Source organism: Gallinula chloropus (genome assembly GCF_964237585.1).
Source record: "Gallinula chloropus genome assembly, chromosome: 1".
Classification (NCBI taxonomy): Eukaryota; Metazoa; Chordata; class Aves; order Gruiformes; family Rallidae; genus Gallinula; species Gallinula chloropus.
In genome coordinates, this window is record NC_140085.1 from 196456339 (window position 1) to 196482069 (window position 25731).

General features: G+C 46.0%; 1 protein-coding gene across 2 annotated transcripts in view; it reads right to left on the reverse strand.

Annotated features, from left to right (window-relative positions):
- The window catches only part of ME3 (malic enzyme 3), a 143457-nt gene that overhangs the window by 36637 nt on the left and 81089 nt on the right, over positions 1-25731 (reverse strand). For both annotated transcript variants that reach the window (XM_084261103.1, XM_084261104.1), the window contains exons 4-5: positions 9208-9283; positions 2423-2584 (exon numbers count right to left, since the gene is read on the reverse strand). In XM_084261103.1, the coding sequence (XP_084117229.1) occupies positions 2423-2584; positions 9208-9283 (238 nt within the window). The remainder of the gene's footprint in view (positions 1-2422; positions 2585-9207; positions 9284-25731) is intronic.

Sequence of the window (25731 nt, forward strand, 5' to 3'; positions counted from 1 at the left end):
CAGGGTTGCTCGAGGCTCAACATACATTGACAGGCAGAGATGAACAGGATGAATGCCTACAGGAGGTGTCTTATTTCTGCCTTACTTGTGGGGCAGGATGCTCCTAGAATGTGATTAGTGTTTGGTTAAGCTGGGTTTATGCACATGAGAAACCCATTAAATAAAGAAATTGTTTACATTGCTGTAAACCAGCAGTTTCTGTATCTTAAGCCCAGATGTATTGTATTTCTGCTGGAATCAGAGGTTCCTGGACTGTGTGCAAGATAACGTCCCAACACAGCTGGTGACTGAGACTACTAGGGAGGGTGCCTGCTGGACCTGTTGTTTGCAAGCACTTGTGGATGATGTGATGGTTGGAGGCCACCTGGGTCATACTGATCATGAAATGATAGGTTTCAGTTCCTGGAAAAGTAAGGAGCAGGGTCAGCAGAACTTGAACTTCTGGAGGGCACACTCTGGCCTGATTAGAAGCCCAGATGAGAGTCCTTTGGGAAGCAGTCCTGAAGGGCAAAGGAGTCCAGGAAGGCTGGACGTTGCTCATGAAGGAAATCTTTGAAGGGGATGAGGCAGGATGTCCCCACGTGCTGAAAGATGGGCTGGTAGGGAAGAAGACCAGACTGGCAAACAAAGAGCTTTGGCTGGAACTTGGGGGAAAATAAAGGAGAGTTTATGGCCTTGGAAATGGGGCAGGCAACTCCAGAGGACTACAAAGGTGTTCTGAGGTTATGCAGGGAGAAAATTCCAAGGGCCAAAGCCCAACTAGAACTACTCCTGTAAAAGACAGTAATAAATATTTCTATGAATGCATTAGCAACAAAAGGAGGGCTGAGGAGAATCTCCATCCTTTATTGGATGAGGTGGGAAACACAGTGACAAAGGATGAGGAGAATGCTGAGGTACTTTAATGCTTTCTTTGCCACAGCCTTTAGTAGTAAGACCAGTTGTTCTCACAGTACCCAGCACCCTGAGCTGGAAGACAAGGTTTCCAACCTAAACTGTTCTATGGTTCTATGTAGAAATTGTCTCAATACAGAAGTTCTTGGACACATAACGTACACTTGATCTTGGGCAGAACAAAAATGCCCAAGATTGACTCTCCCTTTTTCTAACACCATATGATCCTTGGAGATGGCTAAAAATCATTGGTAGCAGTTGGGATTTTAGTGTACCCCTGGATGCTGAGATAGAAACAGGTGGTATTGCGTGGTCAGAAGCTTGGAGGGGAAGCGTTTATAGCCAGGTCCCTCTGGAAGGAAGCTTGAGCTGGGGGCTCAGAGCATGCCAGCACTCAGCAGAAGTAAGAAATGATGGAGACAAAGTCAAGTACAGTGGACTGTGGACTGGAAACTTCAAGAAGTGAGAGACTGAGACTTAACTCTTGATGTAGCATCAGAGGCTCCATATTCAGAGGTCTCAGAGGACCTGAGATGAGCACACCCTATATTCCACCAGCTCATTACAGGCCTCTGTGCTAAAGGGATAAAATAATCCTGGGGCAGAGACCAAAGAGGTAATTGTGAATCTCATCCCAGATGTTGTCTATGGTTGCTGATTTTGCTTTCTTTCATTCTTTTCAAGTGCCCAGTGTGAGACACTTGGGGCTGGAGTGAAAGAGGCACAGAAAACCCAGCTTTGCAGGGTGCACAGACATGTCTGGAAATGTCAGCGCTCATCTGTCTTCAATACAGACTCAAAGCTCATACCCCAGGTTTGCTATTTCTCTCCAGAAACATGTGTTTAGTTTACTTGGGGTCACAGGAGGCACAAGTACGTGTTACAAAAATGGACAAGCCCAGGCCATCACAAATGACTCTAGCACACTTGATTTACAAAAGACATCCTCACAGATGTCCATTCTGGCATCACTAAAATGTTGCTCTTCGGCCTTTCCAAGCCAGAGTCACAAGGCAAAAAAATCTGCAAACAGATGGTGTCCTCTAGTCTGGTTATCATGTGCAGCCCAGCAAAACACTGAAATCAATCATTCCCAAACCACCCACCAGGGATTCTCCATGCTCTGGAATAGTCACCTCTATGCAGACACGCGTATCTGTCTGCTTCCCCACAACTACCAGAGGAAGAATAAATCTGGGACGCCCTGTACAAAACCTCTCAACTCACCTTGCCATGCTGAAAGGTGGAGCTGACCCTTCAGCTCCAACTGGCAACACTCTGGAGTCTTCTTGCCAGGGGACCATGAGGCTGTTTAGTGTTTATTTCAGTTCCCCGCAAGAGCAATAGTTTCTTGAGCAGCAAGCAGGAATGAAACCTGCCCACATCCCTGCAGGGCTGGTCTAGCCATCATCTCATCTTGGATGTCTCTGGCTTTGCCTCCACGTTTAGGGAACTGGCTCAGATCAGCATTAATCTCAATTCCTTCTCCCCATAGACAGATTTATGAAAATATCCCCATAAGTCTTACCTCATTATCTGTGCCAACATCCAGCAGAACAGGAAGACACTGTTGTGGGTGAACTCCACCACAGGCTGTGTACAAAGCAAGCTTCCCCACTGGGATACCCATGCCGTAACTTCCAAGATCTCCTAAACCGAGAATCCTCTCTCCATCTGTCACCACGATAGCCTAGGAGGATCAAAAGAGACTGTTTTATGGTGTTGCTAAGGATCTAGAAACAAAACCAGCTCTGCTGTCCTCACACCAATGCCATTTTGCTGTTGTGCTGTGCAATGGACACTCGCTCCTTCAGCAGGACACCATGTTAACCAGCTGTTAGTGCTAAAAGGCTGTTCATGCCTGGGGGTGGAGACAGCGTGGCTGGTGGGTTGCTGCTCACAGAGTGGGAGAGGAGCAGCTCTGCTTGCTACTGCTTCGATTCACTTTGTAGAAGAGCCCAACCACCACGGCTCTTTGTGCATCCTCAGCTGTATAAGCAGAAGCTACACAAGAGAGATCTGGCCTTGATTTCTCCTTTTTTTTTTTTTTTTTTTTCAAATTTGCTGGGAAAAATGCTCAGTACAAAAGCATCTGTGCTTGTGAACTGCATCTGTAGAATCACAGAACTGCAGGGGTTGGAAGGGACCTCCAGAGATCATCGAGTCCAACCCCCCTGCCAAAGCAGGTTCCCTAGGACAGGTCGCACAGGGAGGCATCCAGATGGGTCTTGAATATCTCCAGAGAAGGAGACTCCACAACCCCCCCGGGCAGCCTGTCCCAGGGCTCTGTCACCCTCACTGTGAAAAAGTTCCTCTGCATCTTGGTGCAGAACTTCCTGTGCTCCAACTTGAGCCCATTGCCCCTTGTCCTGTCCCCACAGACCACTGAGAAGAGGCTGGCCATTTCCCCCTGTGTCCGACACTTGAGATATTGATAAACATGGATCAGATCCCCTCTCAGTCTTCTTTTCTCAAGGCTGAACAGCCTCAGCTCACTCAGCCTTCCCTCGTAGGGGAGATGCTCCAGGCCTTTAATCATCTTCGTAGCCCTCCTCTGGACTCTCTCCAGGAGACAGAAGTAACAAGCTCATGCCTTCACACTTTGGTAGGCCAGCTGTGCCGTCACCAACAACAGGTAATCAAAACTAAGCTCATTCTAACTGGGTCCCCTTTGCCTCTGGTCCCCGTGACCAGGTAAACAGAAGCCCTCAGCACAGGCAGCAGCCTGGCCTGCGGATCCGTGTTTATTATCAGACCTGGTTTTCCCCCCAAGCTGGGAGTTATGCAATTGTCATTTAACTCTTCCTGCAACTGGCCTTTTACATTTCAGCAATACTGCAATGTGCCACCTCACTGACATTCCTTATCCATAATTTTCTGTTTTTTCTCCTTACTGTATCGTTTTTTGGTGACTAGAAGGGAAATAAAAGCCTGCTTAATGGTGTCCAAATTAGAAGCCTAAAGCTGAGCTGTTCATACTGCATACCCCAGACCTTAGGAGGCAACCAACCAAGCAGATCTGATTAAATCTCCCCAATTTTAGGTTAGCTACTCTATTAGTCATGTTTTTTTCCCAGGGTTTGGCAGTCTTTGGGGCAGTCCTGAAATCCAGTAAGAACAGGAATATACTGGCGTCCAGTCCCACTGTGGGAGACAAGCTGTAAACACAATAACAATCTTCAACTTTCAACACTGTCCCAATGCTCCAGAGAGCAGAGAGCTGACATCAGATGCTTTATCAGACTGCGGGGCACTCGCGTCACAGTCTAGATTGGATTTCAAAGGAGGAGACTGCAGAGAAGTTCTTTATTTGCTGATCTGCAAAGTTAAAGCTAAACTTTGGGCATACACGTGTGTTATGGTGAGAAACAAGGCAATGGGGGATTAGAAGCTATCTCAATAGATGTATTTCCTTGGGGAGGGGGATATGATAAAGATGCATTGGTTTATTGCTGCGATGGAGAAGCATTTCCCTGTGCAAGAATGGAATAAAACTCTTGCTGCACCTCCCCATTGCAGGAAGAATTGTACTCATCTGTTCCAGTGTCCTTTCCCTCCATGCTTCAGATGATCAGAGGGAGAAGCCATGGAAGGACTTTAAACTTTTGCCCTATAGCTTCAGAATGAACAACCAAATGCTCTCATTCAAAATAAACTCTATACATACCCCAAGGGCATTTTCTCCCTCAACATAACCCACAGTTTGTAACGCAGAACAGAATTACATTACCTTACATTGTTCAGGAATAAGCCTGAGGAGAAACTGCAGATACAGAGGCCACTTGCATCTATTCTGCTTTTAACATCTATACTGCCCTCCAGCAAAAAAACCAACAACCCTCTGGTAATAATCCTAATACATCCAAGGGCTGTAGTGTCCATAGCAACAGTGAGCACCAATAAATAACAGAGGCTGTTTTGAAATGGTCCTGCTATTGTATAAGATCTGGGTTTGTGCTGTTGCCCATGCCTTGTGAGTAGGAGTCACAATTCCTAAAAGTGAAACTTCAATGAAGACTTGTATAACCCTACAAGGACTACACAGCTATCCTCAGGCTAAAGGTCGAACAAGCCCTGCCCTGGGAAATTCAGAGTCATGGCAGTGATATACTTATCCACCTCCATCTTCAAACAGTTTGCTATTTGTTCTTCCTTCTGAGTCAATGTGGAGTGCTACTGATGGGAAAGTCTCTTTTCGGGTGGGCTCCATCTGTTTCTGGGTGTGTGTTCGCTTCTTTGCCGCACCCAGAGGATGCAATTGGGACTGGAAGGCAGGAATGGGAATAAGGAAACCAGCAAGGAAATGCACTGCTACAGGTTTATCCTGAAGCTGTTGAAAATTAAATGAAAGGGAGTAAAAATAAATTTTCTTTTTAAAAAAACAATTACTTTCTAATGAAACAGAGTATTTCTCTGCCCCTTTCATCCAAATAACCAAGTGTTCTCCAACAAGCCTAAAAACTTGATAGCACTTATACACCCATTAGAGATAGAAAATTCCTTTAGTCTTAGATGTACTTTACTCCATAGTATGAGTCTAATTTCCTCACCAAAGCAGGGTCCCTAGGGCAGGTCGCACAGGTCGGTGTCCAGACGGGTCTTGAATATCTCCAGAGGAGACTCCACACCCCCCTGGGCAGCCTGTCCCAGGGCTCTGTCATTCTCACTGTGAAAAAGTTCTTCCACATATCGGTGCGGAACTTCCTGTCCTCCAACTTGCAGCCATTGCCCCTTGTCCTGTCCCCACAGACCACTGAGAAGGGGCTGGACATTTCCCCCTGTGTCCCACCCTTCAGATATTGATAAACATGGATCAGATCCCCTCTCAGTCTTCTTTTCTCAAGGCTGAGAGCTATATGTAACACTAAAAATATAGAGCAGAACATAGACCAGAGGAGACTAACTGCTGTCTATATCATATGGGGGAAACTGGATTCACATTTGTCAGTGGCCCTTTGGACACAGAGCAACAACAAAGCAAAAAGTTTCCGGGAGTCCTTGATGTACGAGCACATTAATGTTGTTAATTGCTCATGTTCATGTGATCAAAATTCAGCAAAGAGGCCACTAATCTCTGGCTGAGCAGCACAGACCCTGCCACTGGTTTACAAAAGGAAACTGTTTTCGACTTCCAGCTGTGGTACAAATTTTCTTGATGACTTTAGTCAAGTCTTTGGCTAAAAGGTAGGTGTGCAGCTTAAGCCATTCATCTAACTGGTGTCTAACCTTCTTTGGTAACTGATGGGGAGAGCCAGAAACCTCCAGAGTGCACCTCCTCCCTCCAGCAGCTGTTTTGGGAAGAGATGAAAGGGGTAGTTCTCTTTGAAGATGCTCATCTCCGTCTTCATTGCTCGCTGCAGAAGTACTTACAAGCTGAGATGAGGCACCGTATCTTCAGGCTGCTGATGTTAGCAGAGATGACTCTGGGCTATGGGCTGTATGTAGCTATGCCAGTTCTGCAGCGCCTAAGGAGGAGGCACCTGGCCCAGCAGAGTGATGAAGAGCACTGGGCTCATCTCCAAGAGGCAAGTGGCACTGCTGGCATTCTTGCTTCTCTGTACTGATGGAGCAAGGTCAATCATTACAGGATGAACTGGTACTCTGCCTTGAGGTGTTCAAAATAAGTGTAGATGTGGCACTCCAGGACATGGCTTAGCTGACATAGCAGCTTAGAGGTCTTTTCCAACCTTAAAGATTCTATGATTCCATGGCTTTAAACAGCCCTTTATAGAAGGGACCTGACAGGGACAAGATGCTGTGTGCACTTGTAGGTGAGCATCCTACAGAAGGAGGGAGGGAGGGAGGGAGGGAGGGGATGATGGATGGCCAGGGCAGTAGCTAGCATGGCAGCACACTTCTCTTAGGACAAGAGATACAGTTTCTGGATTGTCCTTGCTTTGCCAGGATGACACCCTACCACAACACTACCTGGTATGACTGACTCTATTCCCCCTGCTCTTCTCAGGCCCACATGCACAAAAGAGTACAAGACTAAAGAACCAGAGAGAAAATTATCAAGGGGAGACACTGAGGAGGGCTATCAGCATTTCTTCATGTCAGGATTCATTAGCCACCCTGGAAGAGACACAAAACCCCCACAATCCCACACCAGTATGGTCAGAAATGGCTTCTTTCACTTGTCCCGCTTCCAGCACTCTGATTCTTTCAGAGTGGCCCAGCTTCACCACGAAGAGTGGAGGTGGGGCACATGGGAGCTTGGCTGAGCACCCTCGGCCCTTCCAGGCAGAGCACCCAGACCTACAACCCCTATTTCCCATCTCCACAGTAAATGCTGTTGCCATGAGGCTCTAAGGAGCCACAAAGCAGAAGGTGGGGCAGCATCTCCAGGTGTTTCTTCAGTGTCTTTAATGGGACTTACTGGTGTCAGTGTTCTGCCTTTCCAAAACAGTGGGCCCCTCCAGGGACTTAGGTGCAGCCCAGGTGCCTCCCTGCTTATCTCGAAATCTCAGGTGTTCCAGTGCCTACCAGTTCAGGCATGGAGAAGTCTGTGTACGTACTCACAGGGCAGCCTGAGGTCCAAAACAATGACACTGATGAAATTAGCTGGATTTGTTGTCTGGCAAACTGGGGAAGCGGTCTAAATTTCTTTCATGGACCACGCTACTGCCCTACCTGTGGCCAGGCTTGGGTGCTGGAGGGGGCTGTTTCATCACCAGTCTCTAATCTTCCTGTGCCAGTTTCCCCATCTGCAAAAACATATCTGCTAGCCATAATGAGTTCTGCTCACAGTCCCAAGTCAGAAACAAATGGAAATACTGAGGCCTTTGGACACAGCAAGGACAAAATAGCTAGCTTGCATCTGTTCTCCATAGTTCCAAACAAAAGGTTATAGGAATATGATTACTTTTTTTTTTTTTTTCTGGAAACATGTTAAATTATTTTTTTCTATTAGAAATGGAAAATGCTTGCAAGAATTTCTCAGCTGCCAAACCTTTGTTCCTGGAAGAAACAGCTGACTGATGGGGACTGAAACTCTGTCAAGAGCCAAGGAAATTATCAGGCCCATGCACTTTCAGACTCAGGGAGGCAGGTGACTGACAATATTGGTCTTAAGTGTTGACTTTATTTCATGCCAGGGACTTGCCCAGCCCTGAGCTCTTGTGAAAAACACAAGATCACTTTATGGGTGGGGTGTCAGTAACATTTTCAGCTGCTGGATATCAAACATCGTTTGCAGAGCTGCCAGTGTTCTGGATGACTCATTGGATTTGGGAAGAAGTCCTACAAGCACGTCGGTTACAAAGATATCTTAAAGAGCTGTGGTACATCTAACAAGCTGTGACTTACCCACGGAATTCTTCAACATGCTTTTGAACTAGGACCCCTATTCCTATTCTTACCAACTTATTATCATGTGCACGCTTCTTATTAGCCAAGGTCCTGTTGCATTTGATAAAGATGTTCTTGACCACATACCCTGCTGAGAAGGACCTGGGTGTCATGGTGGATGAGAAACTTAACATGAGCCAGCAGTGTGCTCTTGCAGCTCGCAAGGCCAATGGCATCCTGGGCTCCATCAGGAGAGGAGTGGCCAGCAGGGACAGGGAGGTGATTGTCCCTCTCTACTCTGCCCTCGTGAGGCCCCATCTGGAGTACTGTGTCCAGATCTGGGGCCCCCAATACAAGAAGGATGTGGAACTGTTGGAGAGGGTTCAGAGGAGGCCACAAGGATGATTAGAGGGCTGGAGCACCTGCCCTACAAAGAGAGGCTGAGGGAACTGGGCTTGTTCAGCCTGGAGAAGAGAAGGCTGCAGGGGGACCTCATTGCAGCCTTCCAGTACCTGAAGGGAGCAGAGAAACAGGAGGGGAATCAACTTGTTAAAAGGGTAGACAGTGGCAGGACAAGGGGGAATGGAGTGAAGCTAAAGGAGGGAAGGTTTAGATTAGATATTAAGGGGAAGTTCTTTACAGAGAGAGTGATGAGGGGCTGGAATGGGCTGCCCAGAGAGGTGGTGGATACCCCATCCCTGGAGGTGTTCAAGGCCAGGTTGGCTGGGGCCCTGGGCAACCTTGTGTAGATCCAGGCCTGGAGGTTGGTGTCCCTGGCTGTGGCAGGGGGGTTGGAAATCTATGATCCTTGGGGTCCCTACCAACCCAGACCATTCTGTGATTCTATAATTCTACACATGTCACAGAGTCTCTTAAGTCCAATAACTAGCCTGGAAACTCTCTGAAGAAGGGAATATTTTTTAGTTTGTCCTTTTAAATAAGCAATTCTGTAAATAATGACAAGCAGTTCCATTCAATATCCCATTTTCCACCCAATCCCTGTCATTTCCCAGTCCTACATACCTTGATATTTTCTTCAGGCCAAGAGTTTAGCATTGTTGCGATATGACCTTTGTCATGGATGGTGATAAACAACCCCCTAAGAAAGGGAAAAAAAAAAGAAGAAAAGAAACCCTGTCATAAAATTAATAACTCCAAGCTAAAACAGGTAAAATTGTGGGGAAATGAACTACAGAGCACAAAACCAAGGCTATTCACTGCCATGGAAATGAGACCTCAAGGGACTGCTAATAACAAGTTTCGTTCTCATTTCAAAACCCGAAGGCTCAGGATCATTAATGGCAACTTCATTCAGCAGCCACTGATGTTGTACATCTCACCCCTGTGAAACTCCCTTTCCTTGAGGGAGCAAGCTCTGCTGTAGAGCAGAAGAGCTTTCTAGTTAAAATAATTGTGATAAATGCAGGGGAGGCTAATGATTTTACCTTAAACCTCATTACACATTCCTTCCCGGGGAGCTTACTGCTGGCAGTTCAAACAGTGAACTTCTCATCCAGCTACTGATGTCTGTGATCTGGATGGCTCTTGCAGAGCTAGACATTTCAGGTTCCCTCTCCAGTCAACAGAGCTCCAACTGGATCCAATTGGATCAATATTTGCTGTGGCATTTGCTTTGACAAAGCCAAACCTGCTGTTGCAACACCATGTTTTTCCTGAATATTTGACCCCGGTGTTGGACACCTGTGTTCACCAAAAATCATGAGAAGTGAAATGAAAACTGAATTGTTTGGATGAAAACTCAGTATGAAGCATTTGCACAGACAACAGCATACCTGATTGCACTAAAGCTGATCATCTCTCAACACACAGATCTTCATTGTTTAAACAAATGTACCTTTTTTAAAATAAAATTAGGAACTGGGAGACAGCATTCTTAAAACGTATTTTAGACATGTAGCTTATTTTTCTTCTCGTTGCTGTTATTACCAAAAATAGCATCCTTAGCAGGGATTCTTCCGACACCCAGAACAGCATTACTCACATTGGCTGATCTCTGCTCAGATATTTTGGGATTTTTTTGGGGAAGCTCTTTTTAGGCAGTGTTAACCTCAAAGAAGCGACCTCGTCCGTATGCTGATCAGGGTAAATTGCTCCTGTTGCTCTCTGTGCTCACTAATCAGCACAAATTAAGGGCTCTAACTTAACGACTCCTCTTGGCAGGAGGAGGCATCTGTTTTCCTTGCCTTGCTACCTGCTCACAAAAGCAGGAGTTGTACCAGTGACTGGAACACAAGACAGTTGCATTTTTCCTGCTCCCACCTCTCCAGTAGTGCTCAGCCCCAGAAAGTTCAGATCCGCTCACAGTTTGGGGTTCTAATATGAAGTCATATTTTTAGAGGAGACTGAAAACAACTTTCATTGAAACTCAATATAAATGATGAATCACAGAATCACAAGGTTGGAAAAGACCTTTAAGATCATTGAGTGCAATTGTTCCTGTCTTGTGCTAAACCATATCCCTAAGTATCTCATCTACCCAAACACATCCAGGGATGGTGACTCAACCCCCTCCCTGGGCAGCCTGTTTCAGGCCCTGACAACTCCTTCAATGAAATTTTTTTTTCCTAACATCTAATCTGACCCTGCCCTGGTGCAGCTTTGTGCCATTTCCCCTTGTCCCATCTCCTGTCACCTGGCTGAATAGACCATTGCCCACCTCTCTACAACCTCCTTTCAGGTATTTGTAGGCAGGGATAAGGTCTCCCCTCAGCCTCCTCTTCTCCAGGTTAAACATCCCCAGAATAATCAAACATAAATGGGCTACTCTCTCCGGCAAGGACATCTCTCACATGGTTTTTCTAGGAGGGCAGATATCTCCCTGCAGTTAACTGTGGGATTCCTGAAGAAATAAGCCCTTTACATTGAAAAGAAGAAAAATAGAAGTGCTGACTTCAACACAGACCGAGGTGTAATCACTCAGAAAGATCAGAAATGCAAAAAAAAGGGAAGTAATGGCATAACATAATTCTTTAAAACTGCGCCCAGTAACCAGGGAACTAATCACATACACATGGCTTATCTCAAAGGCAGTATTCATAGATGTTAATCTTCACAAAAAAGGGGTACTGTACTGCTGCCATCTACATTTAGAAAAGAGTTAGAATCATAGAGTCTCCTGAGTTGGAAGGGACCCATAAGGATCATCAAGTCCAACTCCTCTCTCCACACAGGTCCAGCCAAGTCAGAGCAGGGCACTGAGGGCATCGTCCAGACGTTTCTTGAACTCAGTCCAGCTCCGTGCTGGGACCCCTTCCCTGGGGAGCCCATTCCAGTGCCCGACCACCCTCTCAGTACAGAACCTCTTCCTAACATCTAACCTAAACCTCCCCTGCTGCAGCTTCATGCTGTTCCCTTGGGTTCTATCCCTGGTCACCAAAGAGAGGAGATTGGCACCTGCCCCTTTGGTCCCCCTTGTCAGGAAGCCACAGATTGTGATGAGGTCTCCCCTCAGCCTCTCCTCATCAGTCTTCCCCTCCAGACCCTTCCCCACCCTCTTTGCCCTCCTCTGGAGTGTTTTGTGTCCCTCTTGCACTGTGGCGCCCAAAACTGCATGCAGTTATTACTCAGAAATTAAAAGTACAAATTAGTAACATCATTGCAGATCCTTCAAGTTATGAGATGATTTTAAAAGAATGCTATTGTCTTTTAACATAACATTTTCCACAGATAATCAAGAAACCTATTACTTAAGTGCCTAGCTGTGTGTCTCACATGTTCACATCTCTTCTGTGCTGAAGGAAGCCTGCCAGCTATTTAACCTTTGAAAGACGCCCAGTGCCCACAGCAGAAGCTGAAACCTAATTGTGTACCTGCCACAGGTCCTGCAGCTGGATGAACTGTGAGTCGTTTGGTACACGGGGAGAGGGCAGATACCCGCTGCCTCTCCTGACTCTGTTGTCTTGGGAAGGCTGTGGGCTGGTTTCCAGCCCCTGCTCTTGATCTGGCAGGAGAATGTTCAGCCTGGGTCTTCCCAAAATCTGATGACTGCTCTCACTGTGCTTCTCAGGAGAAGGGCTCTCACACCTCACTCCACATGGTCTGATTTACCTGAGGAAGGCCTGGCTTGGCTTGGCTCAGATAGCCAGGTCGGTGACTGAGAACCAAGCACAGAGAAGCACCCTCTCAGACTTTGCATTCCCTTCCTTAAGATTGTGTTTATTTGATGTTAAGCAGCTCCCCCACCCAATGCCAGCTCCCGGGGATCCTGTTCTGAAAACAAAATGGGTATGACACACAGTCACCTTCCCTTCCAGATCCCTAGTCCTCTCCACTGTCACAGGCATGGAGCAATTCTGGTGAATGACTGCTCCTTACTTCACTCCAGGCTAAATCAGAGGGTTTAATTTAGACTAGCAATTAACACACTACTGGCACTGCCAGCTTTGGAAGGAAAACCTTCAGGAGCAGAAATGGTGATCCACCTGAGAAAAGTGTCCCCTCTCACTGACACAACCAGGGAAGCAGGCACATATCTAAGCAAGCCTCGTATTTCTCTGATGCTGAACCCATGAGCCAAGGGCCCAGTTTCAGTAAAACTTTCAAAAGTTTCCAATGCTTTTGGGCTCCCAGCTGGAGCACACTCCTGTACCTGGTCCAGGCACTGTGGACTCCATCAGATGTTCAAGAGGATCCTGGTAGTGGTGAGCTGCAAGTCCCTTTGCAGAATGAGTGTGAAATGACCAATTCTGACAGGCACTTCACTGTGTTTTTAAGAGGATGTAGAGGGAAACAAACCCACCTAAGACTTCAGACCTTGGGGTCACAAATAATTCCTCATTTTGAGTGGTCCCCAGTAGAGCTGTGCTCTCTCCTTTGACAATAACAGTTTCCCACCGAGATGAGCAGGCCAACTTACCTGTTGCAATAAGATGCCTAAAATTGGCAGAGGGTTAATCTTTCCTAACATTGTTTCTGCAAAGGAAGAAGGACCAGACAAGCTTCACAAACTGAATTCAGCCAAAGGTTTGCTGATGATTGAACCGGAAAGAGTAGCCGCCATTTTTTTCTCAAGGTTATACAACTTACAGAAGAAACAGGAGCAAAACCCTTTGAGGATGGCAAGGTAGAGCTCTGACAGGCTGGTCTATGTGGACCAGTAGTAAATAAGAAACATCCAAATGGCAGTAAAATCAATTAACTTGATTTTTCTGAGGAAAAGATGCAGCCTAAGCATGTGGAAAAGGGAATGCAGCAGATGCTGCTTTTACCATCATGCCTTCTCCATCTCTCTTGGGATTAAATTTGATAAATTGCTTCAGAGAAATGAAAAGACAATGAAGCAGTTTTACTTTAATCCCCTTAGGACTCAATAAAAATACTTCAATTAAAATAAGATGCTAAAGAGGTAAGTCATCACTTAACATGGGGACTGTGTGGACTAAACACACATTCTGGTTTTCGGGAACAGAATCCCCTGCCCGGGATCCTGCCATTCTCCCTGGGCCTAGTCCCTGCATATCTTTATCCCCCCTGTTGTAGTTCTGCATGGCTGGGTTCTGGTGGAGGAGTGGGGCTGCAGGGGTGGCTTCTGCAAGAAGCAGCCAGAAGCTCTCTGCAGGCCCAGCAGAGCAAACACCAGCCAGCTCAAGGCCGGAGTCGTTGCTGACCAAGGCCGAGCCCATCAGCGATGGTCACAGCACCTCTGGGAATCACATTTAGAAGAAAAAAAAACTCCAAGCAGCTGCTTTTTGCCCCCAGAGAAGGGAGTGAGAAGATGTAAGAAACTGTGCAGACACCAAGGCCAGGGAAGTGGATGAGGGGGAGGCAGCACCCCAGATGCCAGAGAAGAAGATGCCCCTGCAGCCCCTGGAGAAACCCATGGTGCAGCGGGTGTCCCCCCGCAGCCCATGGAAAAGGCCGAGACCCCACCTGCAGCCTGTGGAGAGGCCCCACACTGGAGCAGGGGGAGACATACAGGAGATGCTGTGACCTGGGTTGGAGCAAGTCCCTGACAGCACTTGCAGCCTATGGAGACAGACAGACAGAGACACAGAGATGAGTGACAGAGAGAACTATGCTGGAGCAGGTTTGCTGAGGGGATGATGTGACCCCATGGGGGACCAGGCTGGAGCAGCCTGAGACTGAGAGACATGCTATGATTTATGACTGCACCCCACAGAAGTGACCCACGCTGGGGCAGCTGGGGAAGAGCTTCCCTGTGGGAAAGGACTCATATTGGAGAAGTTCATGGAGGACTGTGTCCCATGTGTGGGACCCCATGCTGGAGCAGGGGAAGGGGGTGAGGAATGGCTCCCTCCCCTGGCTAAGAAGGAGAATAAGTCGTGAGGAACTGACCGAAATCCCCATTCCCTCAGTCCCTGCCCCTCCCTGTGCCACAATGTGGGGGAAGAAGGGAGCAAAATCATGACTAAATTGAAGTCTGCTAAGAAGGGAGGGGCGGGGGAGGTGCTTTAAGATCTGGCCATACTTCTCATTACCCGACTGTGGTGTCACTGTCTATGCAGGGCAGTGTCATCAATTAGAGAGTTTTCTTTCCTTTATTCTGTGCTGAGTCTGTTCTGCCCATGATGCTCACTGCGGAATGATCTCTCCCTGTCCTTATCTCAACTCCTGAGCCTCCCAATATTCCTTTTCTCCCCTTTCCAGCTGAAAAGGGGAGTGATAGAGTGGCTTTGGTGGGTGTTTGGCTTCCAGTCAGGGTCAAAGCACTACACCCCCCAGAGAAGCAGCTATGTACACCGTTTAGCTGGAAGGCAAACACACAGACATGGGGGTAAAAATGTAAGAAATAAAGCTTAGAAAAAATGAATTGCCCAAGCGATGTCAAGCCAGAATGTACACACTGTGCCACTATTTCTGAATAACCAGTAACCTTCGAGGGCTGTTGCCTATGTGGGAGGTAATTCAGAGTGGGGACTGCTCCATCCTGCATTCATTAACATCACAGGTTTCACTACAGCTACCATTAGTGAAGGCAGAAATCAAACTAGATCTTATCGTGCCACTGAGCACATCTCTAAGGTACCAGGAAACTTTGAGGAGAGTTACAACTTCTTAACTTGTCACTGAGACAGTATTTCTATCAGGATTTCAGCAAGTCAAGCTAAGCTGCTCAAACTGGACTGCGAGATCCAGCAGACTGCAGATCAGCACTGCACAATCTGTCAGAGGGGTTGGATCTGACCATCTACACCACACAAGGCCTTTTGTCATCCCTAAGCCAGGAACATACTCCACAAGCGAGGAGAGGATAAAGACCATGTGAGTTAGCATTTAGAACGTGAATATACTGTCAATACCTGTATCAGGCATCATGATTCAATGTTTTCATCCAGATAGGAAAGGCTCACTCTCAGAACAAAAATGCTCAGGCCAAAGGTTAAGTATCTCCAGCCACAACCCAAAGGCGACAAAATCCTGCCCACATGAAAGTCCTGGAGTGCTTTGACTTAGTAGAGCCTGGACTTCCCTCAGTATGGGCAGGAAGTCCATGGGAAGCCATTGCTTTAAAAAGAAACAAACAAAAGAGATGATCTTTGCCAACATCCAAGCCTGCATGAGGCTGCTGTTGAACAACACTGAGAAAGTTGTGAGATGGTGGTGAGGAACCTACACTGAGTCAGGAGGCTGCACAGGAAGGGGCTCCGACGGCCACGGCACAAGCTGACCTTCTGCCGTGATGTCAGCTGCGGCCCTCACATAAGGGCATGACACTTTTGGAAACCTTTAATCAAGACTGTCTCAGGCTAACACTGAGGTTCACCCAGCAAAATTACCTTCACATTCTGTTAGGTAAAAGACAAGTTGGCTTGTCACTGTGGAAGGACACTGACTGCTGCACACCATTCCCTGCTCACAGAATCACAGAATCACAAGGTTGGAAAAGACCTTTAAGATCATCAAGTCCAACCATTCTCATCCTATGCTAAATCATATCCCTAAATTCCCCTCCTATGCTGAACTATATCCCTAAGAGTTTGGTCACGTTACGCCCCAAGCCCAGATGACTGGGAGGTATTTTGGCTGTCCAAGGCTGCACAGGGGACACGCACGAGGGAGGGATCAGCGGATGGCCTTGGCTTTCACAGGGTGCAAACCACAGAAAAGAGTCTCTGCCGTGCCAGAAGCACAGGCTGGATGATCCGTTCAGGACTCAGAGCCAGTCTGTGCTAGAGCTGCAGGAAAATGTGGTTACAGTAAAGCCCTACATTTGGTTTTATTTATTTACACTTTCAAGACTCATGCATAAAATTGACAGGTTGAGCAATATGAGCCTCGAGAGACGTTCCCACCAGCTGCACCCCTATTGTTGATTCGGTTTTTCTGCTTCAGGGCTGTGCCAGAACAGGATAAGAGCCTTCAGAACTAGAAAATAAACTTTGAAATTGCTTGGCTCTTTTAGGGAGCTTGAGATTACAAATGCCTGTGGGCTACAGGCTTCGGAGAGAAAGTGTGTGCTAGCATGCAGTGATTTGACTAAATACAGTACAATTCGTCATCGAATTGGACACAATCTTTGTGGTGATCCATCAGCTGTTTTTACAGAGTTGTTTATAAAAACAGCCAAGAACTTTTTGTTGTTTTAACTAATTTTCTTTGTAAATTGTAGGATGCTCCACAATATCCCTAAGGTACCGATGATAAAATAATAGAAACCAAACACAATCAGCTATTAATGAAATCTATATAGAGATTTATAAGGCAATATCCTCTAATTTAAGTGCACTGAGAGATTTAATTTCAAATACTCCTCAAGGTGAATGACTGCATTAATATTATAAATGTCCTTAAAGTTGTCATCATATATTTTAGGCAGGAAAATCAAAATTCAGTGTGGGAGCCAGAAGACGCAGGCTCCAAAGTACAATAATGGAAGATTCACCATCCACACCATCCCCCCCTAAACCCACACAGGGAAATCTCCAAGATCCTAAAGGATGTCAAGTAGCTGAGATGTAGGAAACTGCCAAAGATTGGGAAAAGGGAGATTTCAATGAACACATATGAGTGATTGCTCCCAAATGCAAAGCAGGCAGGCTGCGTGGAAGCTGCAACCCTCCCAGTTCTTGGGCGTAGTCCAAATCCTGCCACAGCAGGAAGGTTCAGATCAGAGCCCTGAGCAAAGCTTTCAGATCCATCTCCTAGTCTGCCAAGTTATTAACACCCAGCATTATTTTTAGCAGGTTTTGTCTGGGTTTTTTTTTCCCCAGGAAAAGGGAGCTTATACAATCACTCCGTGTCCTTTCTTACCTTCTGCCTCATTTCAGGCAAATTTATCAGAAAGGCAAAGGTCTCAAAGATGTTTGTTCCTACACCCTTCCATGGAAGTGATCGCTGTTGAGATAAAGAGAGAAGATAACGGTGTTCATGTCCCCACCACTCTGGGAGGGGAACACAGACCTTCCTCTGACAATTATTCTGACAGCTGGCCAAAGAGATAGTTCGCAGCTAGACACAGCATGTGCTGCTTCACACCTAATTCCTACTGAGCCCTCACTAGACCTGGCCTAGCAAAGCCTCAGAGCCTTCCTGGGCTGTGAGACTAAGGAGAAGGTGGAGAAAAGGAGGAAAAAGATGATTGTAGAGGAAACCAAATGAAAAAAAAAGGGTGTGGTTGTGGGGCAGGATCAAAAATGCATAAGTATGAGACAAGAGGGGAGCATCCAAAGCTGTGCCCGCTGCTCCCTAAGGAATAGGTGAGGGAAGGGGAGAAGCACATGCGGGTGTGCAGCACATGTGGATATGGGGAAGAGATGAAAGGGGTGTGGAAGGGAACATAAGGTCTTGCAAGGGAGATGTGTTAGGGGTCAATGGACAGAAACAAGGAGAAATCCTGGGTTCACTGATTCTGCTAGTCAGGAAACAGCCTAAAGAATTAATATCTCTTTCTTCCTGCGCAGTGAGGGTCAATGGAGGAAGCCCAGTGCCGTAACTACCGATACTGGTCTCTATGCAGCAGGGTGAGCAAGCAGAGGGTTAATGTCAGGTCCCCAGTGAATCCCTGTTATCCATAGTGAAGGATTAAGGGAGGCCAACAGACTCACATTTTTCTCCTGGCCATGAGCAGCTTGTTCCTGCTGGATTCTCAGGACAGAAAGGCTTAACCAGAGAACTGTCATGTCATACCATAATTCAGTGGTTAAATCCTGTTTCAAAGCTTCAGAGACTTTTTCTGGTGTCCTTTTCAGTAGTGGTGCTAAAGAAGAGCTCAAAGAAGACCTAGCTAAGGACTGAGCCCATGGAGCCATAACCTGGGGAAGAGCCTTGCAGCATGGGACTGACTCTTGCTTACCCTCAGCATCCAGAGGTTCCTTCTTGCTGGTATACAGGAGGCAGAGGGAGAAACCTGCATGTTCTGCCACCCATGTGTAAATTGACAGACACACTTGGGTGAAGACCAGGCTTTGAGGCAAGATGTACAATCCCACCATTGAGGGATCCCACCAATGAGCAAGCAGAGGCATTTCCCAAAATCAGTATTGTCCTTTGCTGAACAGGCAGCCCAAGTAAGTTGTGGAGTCTCCATCCCTGGAGGTATTTAAAAGATGGTTTGATGTGGTGCTGAGGGACATGGTTTAGTGGTGGTTGGCAGGTTAGGATGATGGATGGACTTGATGATTTAAAGGGTCCCTTCCAACCAAGACAATTCTATGAGTCTATGAGTCTATGATTCTATGATTTAAACTCATCATGCTCAAGTAGCTTGAAGCCCTCTGTTCAAAGACAACTTTAGGCATATGAAAATCTGACTCAGCTCTGATTTTTTCCCTGCCTTTTTGGAAGTTCAGTCCTAAACCAGCCTGTGTGTTGGATCCTGGCAATATCCCAGTCATCTGAAGATTACAGGGCTGCAAATAGAAACGTGCTGAGACGGGTAATCAGTGCTGTTGCTCAGCAGTGTCGACCAAGGAGCCCTTATCTGTTTTCACTGATAAGCACACAATGTATTCTGTTTTACTTGATAGTACAGAGGTTAAGGTGAGATCAAAAATCCCTGGGAAATTAAATTAAATCAAATCCTATCCTGATTATATTTCCTTCCTGAGCTGTGCAAATTCTTCCAAGACCCATACCTTCACTTTTAAAGTGCACTGCAGGGAGCCCCAAGAATGAACACAGAATTAGGACAAAGCTTCACAAAGAAAAGAAATATTATTTTGAAAGCACCAAAGCAATCAGCTTGCAGACAAATTATATCTAACCTGGCAGACTCTTAGTGAATCCACCTAACAAAACCCCTTAGCTTTTGCCATAAACTACAGGAATTACAGAAAATAGCAGCTTTTACAGCAGATCTTCCACAGTCATGTGCAGAAGATGAGTGTGGTTTGCCTTGCCAGAATATGTGAACAGTGTGCCTGCACACAGAGCTCTCCAGAAAGAAACCCCCAAACCACAGGAAAGCCCAAGGAAGGTGAGAATTACAGTAGCAAGCACAGAAGTCCTCACACCATGCAGACCTCTTGGGGAAGTCTTTTGCAAAAGCAAACCAGCTTTTTTATGCTGCCTACTGATTTTTCTTTGAGCAATGGATGCCCTGTTAGGAGAGGTGCTCGCCTGCCGCCTGGGACAGAGCCGTGACACGGCACCATCAGACAGCACCTTGGTTACTTTGCATGTAAAAGTCTGTACGAATTATATAATAAAACCCCATGGCTTATTAATATAAGTATTTCCTAATCTAAACAGTTAAAGAAGAGGATTGCTCCTCTGCATAGCCCAGGGGAGGCTGTCCCACAGCCCAGGAGAAGTTGCTGTCCAAAGTTTTCACGGCAGCCGGTGTTACTTCCCCTCAAATATACATCCTGGCATTCACTATTCTGAACAATTCTCCTCCCTGTCTTTGGCATTTTTTGTTTAAGGTGGGGTTGTTCCTCATGGCAGGAGGATAGATTTGTGCCAGATTAAATGTGAACACATCCTCTTGAATTTCCTTCTCCAGGTCAACCTCTTTCTTTTGGCCAACTCCACCTCTTCCTTTGAGCTTCTCCTGGTAAATCAGGGAATTGCAACGGGTTTAGATGTAAATCACCTCTGACAGCAAGGGAAAGCTTGACCATCATAAATTAATGTGGGACTTTGCTGCTAACTTCAGTGGGCCTGAGATGTTTCCTCATGCTCATGGAGGTTTCTCTTGAGTGTTAGAGCCATTGCACGTACATTTTGCTCAGGAAATGTAAGAAAGAGAAAAGACTAGATATATATATAGAAGGAGGAACACTTGACTGTTTTTCTAAGGAGTAAAAGGATGTTGTCCTTTTTCGGATTCCAGCCTATCCCCTCAGTCTTCATGGTACCTCATATCACAGCTAATATACCAGCTCTTCTCTCCACACACCCAGGGAAACCTCTACCAGGGCCTCACTACCCTCATAATGAAGAAGTTATTGCTCATATCTAAATCTCCCCTCTTTCAGTTTAATCACATTCTCCCTCATCCTATTGCTCCCTGACCTTGCAAACAGCCCCTCCCCAGCTTTCCTGTAGCACCTTCAGGTACTGGAAGGCTGCTCCAATGTCTTCCTGGAGCCTTCTCTTCTCCAGACTGAACAAGCCCAACTCTCTCAGCCTGTCTTCATAGGAGAGGTGCTCCAGCCTTCTGATCATCTTTGTAGCCTTCTCTAGACTTGCTCCAACATGTACATGTTCTTTGTGTGCTGCTCCCAATATTGACTCCCAAGGAATGCTACTTGTCACTGGTCTCTATTTGGACATTGAGCCATTGAACAAAATTGTTTGAGCGTGATCATCCAGCCAGTTCCTTATCCACCAACTGGTCCATCCATCAAATCCATGTCTCCAATTTAGAGACAAGGATGTCATGTGAGACAGTGTATGTGCTTTGTATGAGTCCAGGGAGATGATGTCTGCCACTCTCCCCTTATCCACCAACACTGTAACCCAGTCATAGAAGGCCACCAAATTTGTCAGGCATAATTTTCCCTTAGTGAAGCCATGTTGGCTGTCACCAATCGTGTCCTTATTTTCCATGTGCCTGAGCATAGTTTCCAGGAGGATCTGCTCCATGATCTTGTCAGGCACAGAGGTGAAACTGACCTGCTCATTGCAGAGGAGTTGGGAGTAGATGGCTTTTAAATGTTCCTTCCAACCCAAACCACGCTATGACTATGTTCCACCTACACTGCTTACCACTGTCTTCAGCACATCATGAGTACACACTGTCTCCATGATAATCTCCACCGATACCCCCATTCAGTCTGTAACAAGACCAGTCTGCTAGTGGTGATATCGAATTGCAGATCATGAAAAACACTCATCTTCTCTTACACTGATTCCAGCTGCTTCTGGCAGAAGGATGAACCAGGCTGGGGGCAACACAAGTAGTTATGACAACCAGTGCTTTTATGAGAAGTAGAGATTGCCTGAAGGGGTTTCAAAGTATAATTTTCAGGACAAGAATCCAAACCCAGTCTTCCCATTTGCTTTTGCTCTCCAGTTTTTTATAGAAGAGGTAGAGCAGATGTGCCTGCAGTTAGGGACAAGTTTATGGGATTTAGAATTTCATTCTACTTTCCATTTGGTTAAAGTGTCTAGAAATGGCAGTAGCTTTCCTGCTACCCAGGAGGAACATGCTCAACACCGTTAAAAAAAAAAAGCCTCAGCAGAGTCAGATCTGTTGACAAGATAATTCTGTAGATTGATGTTTCACTTGCTCATTTTTCATCAGAGACACAGCTCATTATTCTGTCAGAGTTGATTTCTGCACCGTCTGCATCTTGTTAGCTTTCATTCTCTGGGTTCAGCTTCACCCCGACATCTTTCGCATTGTTCTGCAATCAGTCCTCTAGGATATTTATGTCTCCAGAAAAGGTGAAGTTAAGCAATTCTGACCCCATAGCTTTCCTCCAATGGTGACACCCCAACCTATTCCAGTCCTGCTCTCAGGGGATGCCAAAAGCTTTTGCATGGCAGCTGACAACTTCGTACTTTCAAATACCTGTATGCTCATGAATTTACCCCGTGTCTCGAGAGACTGTGGTCTTATGCCACTGTAATAAACTAGCCCCCACTGTCACAGAAGGAATAAAACCCTGATTTCATGCTCTGGGATAAGTTCCCTCTCTGCTTTCTCTTTGTGAAAAAGTATAAAGTTTCTTCCCAAAGATACTGGCACAATTAAAAGAGATCCTCCAGCTTAAAAAATACCTTTTAAATAGCATCGTACATGTTCTCTCCTTCATAAGGACCCCCATGCTATTCATTAAGTGCATTTTACAGTGAAAAATAAAAGGAAAAGTGTTCACAATGCTACTACACAGTTTTCTTTGTAGAGGATTCTATATCCTCACTATAATGCAAGCAGGACTCTCAATCACTGTTCCAAAACTTTGAGGGCTGATGGAGGCATTTTGTGAGATAGCGGTGACTCTGTTAATGAGATTGAAGAATGAGAAGTCCTCCTTCCCTCTTTCTGTGTCTCAGAAAGTTGGCAGCCCTGTTCTGTTACACTTCATTCCTTCACCCTACCAAATTTCTGATGAGGATGAAGGATCCCCAGGCTTTGAAAAGCCAACATTTCCAAGGCACATGTTTTGAGCAAAGGACTAGTCACTTGAGGGTGCTGGAAGCTACAACTATGTCATTACTGCTGCTGAACATAAGCAAACGTGTCCTGCCCATGCCTTCAGGAGCTTGCTCCTGCCTCTGCTCATCCCCTTCAGCACGTCAACACAGCTCCTGTTGCAATGAAATGACTGTCTGGATTACCTCTAGTCTGGCCCCAAAAAAGGTCTATCTACATTTATTCCTGAACTAGATCACTGCACAGCTGCATGGACATCTGTTTAGGGGAAAGGATGGTGGAAAGGAGGAGTAATCAAGAGACAGACTTCAATGCCATAGGATTTGAGGCTGTACAGCTCTGCACGGAATCTCCCCTAAGTCTGGGCTACTCTTGAGCATCATGAGTGATACAGATACATGATCCAAACCTTGTCACCCTGGGACACTATTTCTAGCTATTTCTACTTTGGCCATGACAATGTATCAGGGACAAGTCTATGGGCTGTGACAGGGCCCCTCACAATCCTTCTGAAACTTGTGCCAAACCCCTTTCCATGATCTATCAGCAATCCTGGCAGACTAGGGAAGTGCCACTCAACTGGAGGCTGGCAAATGTTACACCCATATATAAGAAGGGTCAGAAGGAGGACCCAGGTAACTACAGACCTGTCAGTCTGAGCTCAGTCCCCGGGAAGATCATGGAGAGGGTCATCTTGGGACCTATCATGCAGCACATGCGTGATGGCAAGGGCAACAACTACAGCCACAAGATGCTGAGACACAAACTGTAGAAGAGCACAACCTGAGAAGCCCCCATGAAATGAGTACATTTGCCTACTCTAGTGTTATTCTCCTCCTGAGGTACCTGCCACTGTCCTGCAGGCAGGATCTGCAGCTGGAAAAGCAGCTGAGTTGCTTTTGTGCTTATTTAACGTGGTCCAATCACAGAAGACAGGAGATTTTGACAATATTCTTGTTGGAAGTGTGACAGAGGTGAAATTGTTTGGTACTTGAAAATGTACTTAGGGTTTATACAATAATGTACAGAGTTTTTTTAATTTTAAAACCACAAAATATAAAACGGAGTGTACTTTGGCCTGAAGATTTTAATGCACATTGCATGACTTTGAATAAACGAATATTGGTAACTCAGTGGGGAGCTGTCTGGAAAACTAGATAGGAAAAATGTTATTCAACATAGGCACCTTCCAGCAAAAACTTGGGAGCTCTTGGGGGATAGTGCCAGAATGCCTTTCGTAATGATTTGATGGTTCCACCTCTCTTCCAACTGCTCTAAAACCCTGGGTTTTTTCAGCACACAGGGAATAAGTCTGAGGCCACAGAAAGAAAGAAAAGCCTGCAATTGTAGGGGTTGGAAGGGACCTCCAGAGATCATCGAGCCCAACCCCCCTGCCAAAGCAGCTCCCCAGCTCATATTGCACAGATAGGCGTCCAGATGGGTCTTGAATATCTCCAGAGGAGGAGACTCCACCACCTCCCTGGGCAGCCTATTCCAGGGCTTTGTCACCCTCACTGTGAAAAAGTTCTTCTGCATCTTGGTGTGGAACTTCCTGTGCTCCAACTTCAGGCCATCACCGCTTGGTTTAGCATAGGACAGGAATGGTTGGACTCAATGATCTTAAAGATATTTTCCAACCTTGTAATACTGTGATTCTGTGATTCACTCTGCATCTTCAGGGAAACAAACTCCCTGCCATAAGAAATTCATTGTACTGTGGGCATGATTGTTTGCTCTTTCCTGTGGAAGCCATGGCCTGGAATCCAGAACAGCTCCAAGCCCAAGTTCAGCAGCAAAACTGTCAGCCTTTGAGAACAGATGTTCTTATCACACTGGTAAAATACTCTGGGTTTAAATCATGAGAAAGAAGTGAGTTACAGGAAGGGGAATTCTCCAACAGCAACAACTGCAGAAAGAGTCCAGTTATGCAGAAAGGCACCTCTGCTTTCCTGAGGATAATATCAGTCATGGAAAACAAAACAGAGAAGCTCCCAAATATTGTTTTAACTTCTTGTGAGGTAAAGGTGGTCTGAAGGCAAAGACACAGTGGCTGTGCAGCAGGAGTTGCTGCTGGGAACTCTGGTTAGCTGAGAACCAGCAGTTCCCTGCCTGACCATGCTCACAGGTCAACAACTGGAGACTGAGGCTGGGCTCTCTTCCCTCTGCTACCTCTAAGTGTCCTCCTCCTGTGTTTTCCTAATACATGCTGAGGAGGAGGAGGGGATATGATCAAGGTTTGATAGATGAATGCCTTTCTCACAGCCCAGTATGTCCAGAAGTTGGTTAGCAGGGAACAGAACACAATCACCTGGGATAGACACAAGCCAAACAGCAACCCTGAGGAGCTGCTCACGTCAAAGAATACAGTGACTTCACTAGAAATTTCAAGGACAAGCATGTTTGCCAAGATAATCTTCTCCATATGTTATTCTTTTTCTATCTATATAGCCCTTACAACATTGAGGTCTGCCTTGGTGTCCCCCTGTGACCTTGAGTCACTTGGTAGAACATTCCTCAGTTTCTCCGCCTACCACACTACTCTCAGCTGAAACTGCAGTTAAACATCATGCTTGTGAGATGTTTTTTAAGTGTTACTCTTCCATTCCTTTATGTTGCATTTTTCTACAGCAGAAGGAAAATGTTTACCTGTGAACTGGTACATTTCAAGGACACATAAAAAAGCTTGCAAAGAAATCTGAACCTTACTGCTGAATTCTGAGGCTGAGACTAAAAGGTATTACAGAATGCTAATGAGGGCTTTATCTAAACATTAATCATTAAAAAGAATGATGCAGAACAGGGCCTTTCAGCACAGTACAGAGTGTTTAATGTTGCATGAATTTACACAGCAACTGCTCCTTTTTTTTCCCCTGCATAGTGAGGAGGGCGCTGAGGCAGAGAATCAGCTCCCATGAAAATGATTCTTGTGGGGTGGTTTATGGAAGCACATGCAAAAGTTCAAGATCAGCACAATGTATCCAAAATCCAACAATTACTTGAACACCAGCAGTGCAGAAGGCCCC